This window comes from Perissodus microlepis, chromosome 5 (genome assembly GCF_051167445.1).
Source record: "Perissodus microlepis isolate ML-2025 ecotype Zambia chromosome 5, ASM5116744v1, whole genome shotgun sequence".
Classification (NCBI taxonomy): domain Eukaryota; kingdom Metazoa; phylum Chordata; class Actinopteri; order Cichliformes; family Cichlidae; genus Perissodus; species Perissodus microlepis.
The window spans coordinates 6,255,684-6,268,454 of NC_140465.1; the positions used below are offsets into that span (position 1 = coordinate 6,255,684).

The 12,771-nt window shown below is 39.2% G+C and overlaps 1 protein-coding gene across 2 annotated transcripts in view; it reads right to left on the reverse strand.

Annotated features, from left to right (window-relative positions):
* cntn4 (contactin 4) overlaps nucleotides 1-12,771 on the reverse strand; it is a 184,381-nt gene that overhangs the window by 75,820 nt on the left and 95,790 nt on the right. For both annotated transcript variants that reach the window (XM_084927524.1, XM_084927523.1), the window contains exons 6-8: nucleotides 8,766-8,969; nucleotides 4,842-4,944; nucleotides 1,944-2,128 (exon numbers count right to left, since the gene is read on the reverse strand). In XM_084927524.1, coding sequence (XP_084783650.1) covers nucleotides 1,944-2,128; nucleotides 4,842-4,944; nucleotides 8,766-8,969 — 492 coding nt within the window. The remainder of the gene's footprint in view (nucleotides 1-1,943; nucleotides 2,129-4,841; nucleotides 4,945-8,765; nucleotides 8,970-12,771) is intronic.

Below are 12,771 nucleotides of genomic sequence, written 5' to 3' on the forward strand. Positions count from 1 at the left end.
GAAAATGTATTTACCTTTTTGACCTCTCAAAAGGTACACATAGGCACCTGGACACAGATTCTTCCTGTAGGAACATAAATTGACTTTTACTAGAATTCTTTTATCTAACAGTGTGGCTACACAAATAATACTCTTCTTTCTTTCTTTCTTTCCTCTCTCCCTAAGTTTCAGTCCGGCTTTTATAACTTTATAACCTCAATAAGTTTGAGGGGAAAAAGGACACAAGCATGATTAAGCATACAGAAAGATGGATATATATTCTTTGCAAATATATAAATCCTTTGGGGTTATGTGCTGTAAAAGTTTCCATACTTTTTTTCTTTTCTTTTTTTTTTGGGGGGGGGGGGGTATTTGTCACACTTACATGTTTCTGATCGGCAAACAAACTTTAATTTCAGTCAAAATAACCAGAGTAAATATAAGTTTTTAAATGATGTTTTCATTCATTAAGGGAAAAAAGCTGCCCAAACCTACCTGGTCCTGTGTGAAAAATTAATTACCCTCTAAATCCATTAACTGACTGTGCAACTTTTGTGATGACTCACAATAAGTCTTTTGGCCCCGTCTTCTTTGTAAAACCGCTTTAATTCAGCCACCGAAGAAAGGTTTTTGAGCAGAAATTGACTGTTTAAGTTAATCCCAAAAGATCTCAATCAGATTTAAGTCTGGACTTTGACTAGGCCACTCTAGTCTTCATTTAGGTTGTTTTTTTAAGGCATTCAGAGGTTCAACTTGCATTCAACTTGCTGGTATGTTTCAGGTCATTGTCCTGCTAAATAACCCAAGTGCTTTTGAGCTTCAGGAAATGAATTGATTCTCTGGTAGAGAGCAGAATTCATGGTTCCATTAATTACAGCTAGTCTTCCAGGTCCTGAAGCACCAAAGACTCTACCACCACCATATTTGACTTTTGGTATGATGTTCTTTTTATGAAATGCTGTGGTAGTTTTACACCAGGTGTAATTTGCGAAAACCTTTCAAGATCATTGAGATGTTTTTGGCAAATCTGAGACAAGACTTTGTGTTCTTTTGGGTCAGCGGTGGTTTCGCCTTGACACCTCCTGGATGAGTCGTCAATGAGCTCTTGGGGTAATTTTGGTTGGTCGGCCAATCCTGTTGAAGATTTTCTCGATTTGTGGATAATGGCTCTCGCTGTGGTTCACTGAAGTTCCTAAGCCTTAAAAATGGCTTTGGAAACCTTTCCAGACTGAAACAACAGACTTTGTTTCTCATCTGTTCATTTACCCAGTGATCTGAAACATGTAAGAGTGACAAATATGCACCAAAATAATAAATCAAGATCTCCACATTTATCATTTTGCCAAAAAAAAAAGAAGAAGCAGGATTTCCCTTTAAAATGTTGAGATGTGTGTGTTACTTGCAGATAGTGTTTCTCACAGTGGGTGTTTAATTTTGGAATTAAATAGTCTTTGGTAATCTCCACTTCTACTATCTGAACTCAGTGGGTGTGGCATCAACTGTGACACTGTCAGCAACAATGACTGAAATCTCCTAACCCCCTTCCTGTTCATCCAGATGCTGCTGTGCAGATTAAGGCCCTGACATATGCGCCACTGGTCTATGTATAGTACATTTAACAGCTTTGATCTCCTGTCAAGTTGGACGTGAATCACGATGCCATCTGGTGGAAACCCAATACGAGGCTCACCAACAAGGTCGTATCCAAGGGCTCAGCCTCATCCACATCACCCTTTAATCTGGATCAAAATATTAGAGGCATCATGGCTGACGGCCTTTAATCATTTTGATGTGCCGTTAAAACAAACCTCTTTCCTCGCGCATGCCACGCCGAGCCTCTGCTGATCGCCGTAGCCGGCTTTGCGAGAAAAAGTTGTGTCTGCTTTTGCTGCCTTTCAGTCTGAGCAGGTCTGACAGATGTGGTGCACGGTGGTCAAATATTCATGCACGACTGGATCACCTACCGTAGAAAGAGAGCTTTCCTTTCACTGTGTTCATTCCCCTGGAGTTTTCAGCCACACACTCGTACGTGCCGGCATCCTCCTGCTGGAAATATGGGATTTCCAGCACGCCGCTGGCCTTTCTCATGTCCACTTTCCTAGGGAATGGCACATTGTCGACTCTCCTCCAGCTTATAGAAGGTGCCGGGCTGTGAAGAGAGGTAAACGTGTTTTTGAAGCTGATAGGGTGACACAAGAGACAAAAATGTTTATATGCATTTACCTTTATTGGAAATGATAAAGCAGAATTAGAGTATGAGCTGCCAGAATGTAGAAAGCGTGTATACCAATTATCTGCAAGAAAATTTTTAAAAAGTATTCTTTTTATTAGTAAAACCTATCACTGAGTCATACTTCACTCTTTCAGTAATTTTCAAGACTGGTGGATGTTGTGCTCGAATTAACCTTGAATTGAAATCTATAAGATCCAAGCTTCAAGAGGAGACTCTGCGCACTATAGATCAAATTCAGATGGCTTACCCTGTAAATGTCCTGCACCATAATTTTCATAAAGAACATGATGGCGTTCAAATCATCTAGCTAAGCAGATTGCATATATTAGTATCTGTTATGTGGAAAGGTATCTTATATACATGAAGCATTAGGTTTGCACTGATCTGATATTTGGATTGTAAATTGATGTGATACTGGATACTGACAAACTTAAATTTTCACTTGAATTGTGTGTTGTTCTGTGAATACACCAGGCATCAGCAGTAGTGCGCTGATTGCGCTGTTTGAAGGTGCCGCACCAAAGCTACGTTTGTTTGCAAAAGATGACGACTAAAAAGTTTGATGATGAGTCACCGTCGTCCTCTCCCTCTCCTTTCTCGCACTCTTTATGATTTAACAGTTGCTGAGAAACCTTTATTGCAGACGAGCTCCTCTGGTCCACTCCATGTATGTGAGGAGATGCACACAATAAAACCGAGAGCAGGGAAGCTTTGCTGATGATAAATGGCAAAGACTCCTACACTGAGATAAAATAAGTGCATTAGGTGAATGAACTAAATAAAATGTAACCTTGATGCCTTTGTTATATTCTATGGTACAAAAAATATCAATTTGAATATAGAAACTGCATCTACTCTAGTCTACTGTTTCTTGCAGAAATGTCTTCATAGTCTTGCTCATTTGCCTTCGCATGCATATGAACTTGGTGACATCCTATTTCTAATCCGTAGGGTTTAATACGATATCAACCCACCCTCTGGAGCTATAACCGCTTCAACCCTTCTGGGAAGGCTTTCCACGAGGTTTACGAGTGTGTTTATGGGAATATTTGAACATTATTCAGAAGCACATTTGTGAGGTAGGACAGTAATGTTGGAAAAGAAGGCCTGGCTTGCAGTCTCCACTCTAATACATGCCAAAGGTGTTCTATTGGGTTGAGGTCAGGACTCTGTGCAGGCCAGTCAAGATCTTCCACACCAAATTCACCAATCCATGTCTTTATGGTCTTGCTTTGTGCACTGGTGCAAAGTCATGTTGGAACAGGAAGGGGCCATCCCCAAACTATGCCCACTAAGTTGGGAGAATGAAATTGCCCAAAATGTCTTGGTATGATGAAACTTTTAGAGTTCCTTTCACTGGAACTAAGGTGCCGACCCCAACTCATGAAAAACAACCCCACACCATAATCCCCTCTGCACCAAACTTTACATTTGGCACAGTGCAGTCAGACAAGTACCATTGACCTGGAAAAAACCAGTCCATGACTGCCAGCCAGAGGGGTGAGAGAACATGTCTCCACTGCTCTAGAGTCGAGTGGTAGCGTGCTTTATACTACTGTGCATGTGGTTGGATGCACCTACTCTGCAGTGAAAACCTATGAAGCTCTCTGCGCACTGTTCTTGAGCTAATCTGAAGGCCACATGAAGTTTGGAGGTTTGTAGCGACAGACTGCTGAAAATTGGCATCCTCTGCACACTATGGGCCAGCATCTGGTGACCCCACTCTGTGATTTTACATGGCCTACAACTTTGTGGATAAATTGCTGTCATTCCCAATCACTTTTATCCATTTGCACTGTCATGTCTGATGTGATGTCAGATCCATTTTACAGCATTTGGCTAAAACTGAGCAGAGTATAGCCTTGTACACTTCATAATTCATCCAGCTATCCAGTTTGTTACACCAATCCAAACTAGAGACCCAGTTCTACTGGCAGCCATACATGCTAATACTATAACACTGCTTCTACTTTGTTAATTTGGCTACTTCTAAAATTTTGAAAACCTGTCTGATAGGTTGATTTGACTTGATTTGATTTGATTTGATTTGATTTTGACAGTTGACTGATAGTGACATCAGTCACTATCAGTCAACTGTGTAAATACTGAACTGAAAGTGGGGGACTGTGAATAAAAAATGCTGTAATTCTTAAGCAGTGAATGCAAATAATTTTAATTAAAGTTAAAAAGTTAATCAACATCTTGACTGTTTGAACTAAAATCTACTGTGGTGGTGTAAAGAGGCAAAACTGGAGACAACAAAACAACAACAAATATGGCAATTAATGGTGATTCTGAATGAAAGTTTAATGTGGGGATTTCATTCTCTGTGGATGTGAAGCTGCAAAAATAACCTAGCACCACAAAGTTTAGTGTAACTGTTCAGCACTTTTTTACTTTAGCCGTGTGTTTTGTGCTTCAGTACACTGTGTTACAAAGCTGTATATTTTAGCTGAAGATCCTTACACCACAACACTCTCGAATTTGTCAGATGTGCAGCCAGGCCTGAAACATACCAGGGTTGTAGCGAAATGGCAAAGCACACGTTACGAAAACGTAACATTTTCTCACAACATATTTCTTTTAAATGGTCGTGAGCATGCTGAGCCTGTACTAAAAGTGAGCTTACTTTCCCAGGGCAAAGCATTCAAGTTTTACAGTGGATCCTTTGGCAACATGAACAAGCTCTGGAAACTGAACTTCAATCTTTGGCTCGTATTCACCCATAACACCTGAAAGAGAAATGCAAATGAGTGTTAGTGCAAAGAAAGATTTTTTTTATTCAAGTTTAACAAGTCAGGCAAAAGAAGTCAAAAAATACAGCGTTGTGGTTTCTTCTGTTGCTACCCAACAGCTGAAAACATTTCTGTGTACAGCATTATTTCTTTTACTTCCATGCTGAGCAGCAGACACCAGCACTGCTCTCAGCATTGTCACAGGATGCCCTCCCGTTGAAAGTAATGAGAAGAAAAAGCAAAAAACACATCTCTCCATGTGGACATGCGACACGCTGATGTTCAACTGACAAAACCTAAAAAAGAAAAAAAAACCAAACAGTCTGAGAATTCATAGACGGTTTGAGCTTTTACATCCAGATGAGTTTCATCTTGTTGTAGCGCTAACAGCTATGAACCAGAAAATGGGCCTATAAAATCCCCCTGGGTGCTGCCACTGTGTCTACAAAGCTTCCTGTTGGTGAAGCAGCTCTGGTGGATTATAATATTGCTGCTGTGCATGCTAAAAATCTCTGGATAGACAGAGAAGAAGACAGAATGTGGATTTTCTGCTGTTCTAGCTTTGGTATAGATGTATTTGAGACTCGTGTCTTACATCCATAGGAAAGAAAAGCACCTGTGAATTTTATTCGTTTCCCTTAAAACGACACTGAGGTAAATTACATCAATGAATTTGCTACTTGGCGTGCTGTCATTTCTCCCAGCTCTGCCAGCGCTCAGCACGGGTACACGAAATGCCGTACTGTCATCCACCAATGTAACAACAGGTTTCCCCCCCTTTGCTGCAATTCAGGGCTGTGTTGCACAAATAGCTCTAGAGATGGAGGAAACAGGCCAATTTCATCTCGTTGATTTGGTGAGGCATGTGTTATCAGGATGGCTCCCTGAGTGACTGTGAAAGCTCATTCAGATCCTTATCACAACTGTCACTGAAACTTAACCACAGCACTATCACCCATATTAAAGCAGACAGGAGGAAGTGGACGGGTAATTGTCTCATACCACAACCTTTTGTAGGGGACACATATTTAATGTGCCAACCTGAACCCCCCCACACCCCACCCGCATCCCCTACCTGAGCTCCACTTCATGACCATGAGGTAGAGCTGAGTCCTGATATGTTGGTGTTGCTGCTGTGCTGAACTAATGTTGTAATGAAAAAAGTGCAGAAGCAGAGAATGAAAGTGCTTTGGAATCTCTGCTGGACTAACCACTGACCAACTAGCTTAGCCGTCTTCTTGATATTAGATTTAGTTTCATCAACTTTTTTTAGTCCGACAGACGACTGTAAGCAAGATAATATGTAAAAAAAACATTTTGTGTTTATTTGCGACTTCTATTAAATTAGTGTGTATACTCACAAACACTGGATAAAATAGCAAAATTGCAGGTAAAAGTAATTTTATATTTATGAATGTAAAAAGTGCGTCTTTGGGGAAATGTCCTTATTAAATCATTCAAAATGTTTATCTTTTGAGTTTATTTGTGTTTGTTTATGTATAAAAACATTATTCCCTTTAAATGTTTTCAAACTCAATACACTGATATACTGGACTTATTCATAGAAAATTCTACTTAAAACCATCAAGGTTATAACAGTTAATTACAAACTGAAAAACTCAAACTAGGTGAGGAAAACATTTTAGTTAAAAAAAAAAGATGAAAACTAACTGAAATACAATGTCCTTCAATGAAACAAAAATAAAGCGAGTATGTCTTTGGTTTCAGTCTTTGTTAGTTTGGTTGAACTTGTCAGTTCCGGTTTGGAAAGGCTGTTTCTGTTCCTGGAGACTGGGACGTCTGCACGGCATGAAGCCTTGTGTTTACATTGTGAACTTACATCTTAATGCAATAAATACTTTATGTTATACAAAAAAGTTATGGTCCTGTCGTTTTGAACCCTATGTTTTAGACTTTGAATTCAGGGTTATTATTAAATTCTCTGTTTGATGATGTTTTCCTAGCGTTTGCTGTTTAGAGTTTCTTTACTTCTGTAACTGTCAGTTTCATATTTAGCTTTAGTTTTCCTTTGTCTTGGCTTCTATTTATTATTTCATTTTATATCCAGTTCATCGTCTCATTCAGTGTTTAGTTTTTAGTTGTTGTTACATTGTTGTTACATTCTATCCTGTTTGTTCCCCAGTTTAGAGTTCAGACCAGCTGCATCATTCATGTAGTTTAGCCTAGCCTCCCAAATGTCTCGTTGTAATTTTTTGTGAAGCTTCATCTCTGTCTCATGTTACTTCCTGTTTAATGTTGATTAAACAGGAAACATTAATTATTATCTAATTTAGTTCAGCTGTGTCTAGTTTCCCAGGTGTCTCCGCTCTGCCACAGTCATATATATAGTTGCTGTCTTCCTTTGTCATTTGTCAAGTTCTCTGTGTACTAAACCTGTGCTGTTTTCTCTGTTTGCTATTCCTAATATGCCTGAATAAAGGTTTGGTTTTTGTTCATGAAGTTCTGTGTCAAGAGTTTGATTTTGGTTCTTTTTGGCACCCCATGCTAAAAATAAATTAACACTTAAACTAAGCATTTTCAAATGATTAAAACAAAATGGAAATATTGGAAATCCACGTTAGAAACAATCTGAAACTAAGTTTCAAACATAAACTTAAAACAATATTAATATTAACACATTAATATTCATGACCAGTGGTCATTAATGTAAATCAAAGCAAGCCTTTATTTCTAATCATAGGTTATTATAACTGAGTTAAACATTAATATTAAAGCTAGTATAGCATGTAAGTCATGTAAAAAAAGCTTAAAGTGTGCGTTGTGATTAGAAGTGATTCTGCCTACTTAAATGTCGTTTTTTTTATTACATCAAATCATCTATCATTATTGGGAAGATTATATTAAATGTCCTTTATGACATTCTCATATTTTTCAGCATTACTTAAGAATATGGAACATGCTCCTGGGATTGAAGCCTACAATTAGATTACTTGCTGAGAATGACCTTTCATCTGAAGTGGCTTGATAAGGCCAGCCTTAAGCATTAGGTCCACATGTAAAAGGACAGGCTGAAATTAGCAGAGGAGGAGATAATTAACCTTTGAATTTCATTCGTGTTCTTTGAAACAAAGTTTTTTGGGAGGTACCAACAGTAGCCATGTTGGCTTGCTGCTATGGGTATGACCTGTACAAATTCTAAAGAGCGCTGCACTAAATCAGCCAAGTGATTCCGGCTTTCCTGTTATATCAAAGAAGCTGCAGTTTTGTTTTGTTTTTATAACAAAGGACCACAGAAATAGAAATCTGTTATCAAACCAAACATTCAAGAAAAACACTAATGGTTTGTCTTTGTAGAACACGAGATGTTTCATGATTATTTCCTATTGCATTTACAATGTGCACTTAATATGCATATGCATGCAACACTGCAAAATCACAGTTTTGGGGGGATGTAGTGTTAAACTGCAATAATTTGTCAGCATTGAAATAAACCCTGCTTTGCTCCAAAGGTTGAGTAATAGACCGAGACCCAGCAGAATGATGAAGAAACAAAGTACAAGTACAAGCACATACTTTAGGAAATGAAGTAAATCAGTGACTACATACTGCCCAATATTGCCTTTAACTAATTTAATTATATGTAATTTTTCCAAAACATTCCATGCATAAATAAACCTTTAATTTTATATATATTTTAGTTACATTTTACTCAAATGACTGTTCTGATGTTTGAGGGTGAAGAATCATTTTGGAGTGTACCCCAACAGTCTATAAATTCTATCACAAAACAGTAAAACCTTTTTGTCTCCCTAACCAGTGTTCTTATATGCTGTTAACTGGCATAAGTGTGAGCTCACCATCACTGCGGAGCACAAGTGGAGTGGGTGGGCCCTGGACACGGGTCTTGGTGACGGTGTTGGTCACCACACAAGTGTAGTTGCCAACATCTGAGGGCTCCACTTTAGCAATGTACAGATTCCCTGTCTCCTGGGAAATGAAGCGACGCGTATCCTGCTTCACAAATGTCGGGTACTCATTGAAGATCCAGGAAAATACCAGATCTGTGGATAAGGATATAAAAAAATATATTTAAATGCAGGAAGGGCTCATGAAAAGGGTAAAGGGAACTGAGATTTTTATGGGTGATGTGGCTGCGGTGTGAAATAAGCTTGAGACCACCTCTGGGGAGTGAAAATGGTGACTAAGTTGTATCATGCTAAGGTGAAAATTGATATCAGGATCCGTGAGAGGTTGAAAACAAATGTAATTATCCGGATTCACTTTAATGACCATTTTTCATGTTGATTAGGTCTGAATATGCAAATAGGGATTTGGGAGATGGGGTTTGTGTTGTCATGAATAATTACTGCTCCCTAGGCACCCTACTAGAATTCACAAAGGAGTTTCCAACAAAGATGGCAAAAAAGTAGATAGGGACAATAATAAGCAGAAAATGAAAAGAAATGATAAAAAACAAAAACCAAAATAAAAACCCAAACAAACAAAAAAAGGGGGAAAAAAAAACCTCTTTAGTCCAGATAAGCCAGGCGACTGCCTTCAAGAAACTTCAGTCCAACTGGAAGGATTGTACCAAGAAGAAATACTCTGAAGGCCAGGAAACTGCATTTAGCATTCAACAATTTCTCTAAACATAAGTTTAGAAATTCCAGTTATTATTACTTCCAGGAAGTGTATCCATAAATGACAATGCCTGTTATTGAACAGTGAGAAACATACCATTTGGACCAGTTTGTGTTATACTGTGATGATCAAGTTTTCCTTTAGTAAAGGAAGTGCAAGCTAAAAATAGTTAAACTACTACTTTAATCACATTTAATGTTAGCAGCAGTGCTAACTGCTAAACACATTTGTCAAGATCAAAATTAATCAATTATAGGCTTCAAAAAACCCTTAAAGCAACACGCTTCTCTATCTATTTATATATACACACACATTCTCATTTTGCTATCTTAGTGAGGACATCTAATTGGCATAACGCTTTCTCTAGCTGCTTACCCTAACCATTATAACCCTGACATTAAAACCACATTTTGAGCCTTCAAACTCGTGACGTGTGTCCCCACAAGTACAGCAGAATGCCAATTTCTGGTCCTCACAAGGATGCCTAAACAGGTATACACACACACACACACACAATGCATACATGTGGGAGCCAGTCAAGTGCAGCAGTGCCTCATGGTAAGAGCTTACAACCGGGTCACAAAATCACAAAGCTAACCAAGAATCAAAACACTGCAATCATCTTAAACCCAAACTCAAACCATATTGATTCGGTCAGCAACATTTCACTTCTCTTTGTTCCAAGCAAACAAAGACTTTGACAGCACAGACACTGTGTTACAAACACAACTATGATGCAAAAGGTTTTAAATCGATGCTGGAGTCATTGTTGCTATGTCATCCTGGGAAAGCACCTGGCAGGCTGCTGTAATATACACCTATAAGCATGTAGGTGTCAGCTGCTCCCTGCAATGCTATGCTGGAGGTTTTGAAGATAAGTGAGGCACACATTTCCAGGTCATGAGATCCAAGAGTTTGCCAGCAAATAATTGTTATAATAATACCAAGGATTACTTTGAGTAGTTAGCTTTGAGTCCATTCATACGAGCCAGCCTTAAATTCAGAGACATCAAAGCTGCTTGTTTCTACACAACCTTTTGAGCAGCCTCTGAGAAAGGGGTGAAACTGAAGCTCACTTTAATGAGACTTATCTTACCGTTAAAAAGCCAGATCAAGACAAAGGACTTTACTTCAGGCACTTATCTGCTTCATTAGGCCTCTGATTTGACATTATGGGAAGTTTTAAAGAAAGAGAAATATTAGAAAAAGCAATGGTCTAGACAAGTGTTGAGGAGTTATTAAAATGATAATAATTACTCCTAATAATAATTAATGGCTGGATGTCACAGTAGATTAAATTAAGTAATTGTGAGACTCCAGGAACCTGGTCAATAATCTAATTTAGTGCGAAACAGTGCTTAAATTGAGACAAATGCTCAGCAGAAAACATGTAAACAACAAGCATCTTGAGGAACAAAACCCAGCATATACACTGTGGTCACTCCTACTGGGACTGTAATTCATCCACTGACATCATCTCTACTGCTGGTTTCACAGAGAAACCAGACACGCAATTAGAAATGAACGCGGAGTGTTGCTATGGCATCTAAGATGAGCCCGAGCATTATACGTACCCCATACGCGAGCAGTTTGTCACAAACAGCGTTTCCCAAAGCGTGCCTCTATTTATCTTTCAGCAGCGATTTGAATGAATATAGAATCTATCGGTATCAGTGGGTGAGGTGATCACTTTACGACTTTAGTCACTTTATTGATGTCAGCTCATCAAATCTGAATGTTGTGACATAATCTGCTATTGTGGAGTTCTGCAGTCAGCATTACTGACAGCCATGAACTATTCTCCTGCTGCGCTTAATCAAACTCCACCACTTGTTAACGGACTGGCAATTAAGCAAAACACCCTTAGAGGAACCCTTCCCTTCACCTCCTCTAGCTGCTTGGCAATTTATCACAGCAGGCCTGTATACTCCTGCTGGCTGTAAGGAGCAGGTACTGTACCGATCAGTGCCATTTGAGGCTTGGGCTTAGGCTCTGGCCGCTGTGTGCACGCGGAGCCGAGCACAGACCGATGGCACAGCGGAGATCCGTGGGGACGAGGGACACTTCAAGGCAGGATAAGGCATGTTGTCTGTGTTTGTTTCCTCTCCAGTGCTTTTTGGACTATGGCTGCACCTGCTCTCGCTCTATGTTTAAAACCCATATGACTACATGGCACAACATGAGCCGGAAAATACCGCAGAGAGCACACACATAATGAGATGTCTCACACAGCTGGCCGAACGGTCCTCACACAATCATCCAGGGCATTGATTTTATGGGTTACACAACACTGATATAAAAACAGGACATCTTCAAGACAAATTGTTGAAGAAATCCAGCTGCTCTGCAGAATTGCTATTACTGCCATGCTAAAAATATTCAGACTGCAGCCTTTACACAAGAACTGAGTTGTTTTAGATTTCAATTTGAAAAGTGATGTTGAAAACACTATTTCAAAGCTGAATGCATTAAGAAAGTTTAATGTTGAAAAAAATGATTTCTACAAGAGCTCAGTTTGGTATGTCAAAGAAAAAAGAAACTAAATTTAACTTCCAAAACATGATCCACCGGAGAGGGGATTGCAGAAGTCCCAAAAGAGTTTTTGTGGTTCCCCTCTGGGTTAAAGATCACTTTGCATGAGTCACAATGAATAAAGCTGCTTCACTCACACAAAGAGATCCAGGAGCAGCTTCAAAGGACAGGCCTCACTGAATATTCAAAGAGCGAACAAGATGAGGACGTCAAACATGCCCGTCTCTTTGCACAGATTTGCCATTATGGAAAGACGGAGCACGAAGACAAAGACGGTGGGCAGTAATCACCCAGCAGGTCTATCATTCTTTATGATGAGCTGAAAGAAAACTATTTCATCAAGTTGTGGCATTATGGATGGACAGTTAGACTGTGCTGTGTGAGTGTCTCAGCAGATATGCTTCAGAGAAGGTTCTTTCATAAAGATAAGCACATAAAATTCATATGCATCAGAATGCAGCATAAATATAACAACAATACTAAAAGTGCATTTTCTATTCAATTGTGATTAAGAGATTTAATAAAGTAGTAGCTGTGTCATCTACACTGACTGATTCTGCCGGAGGTTTCTTCCTGTTAAAAGGTGTTTTTCCTTCCTACTATCGCCAAGTACGTGCTCATAGGGGGTACGCGAATTGTTGGGGATTTCTCTGTATTACTGTAGATCTTTATCTTTCCCATGTACTGCAG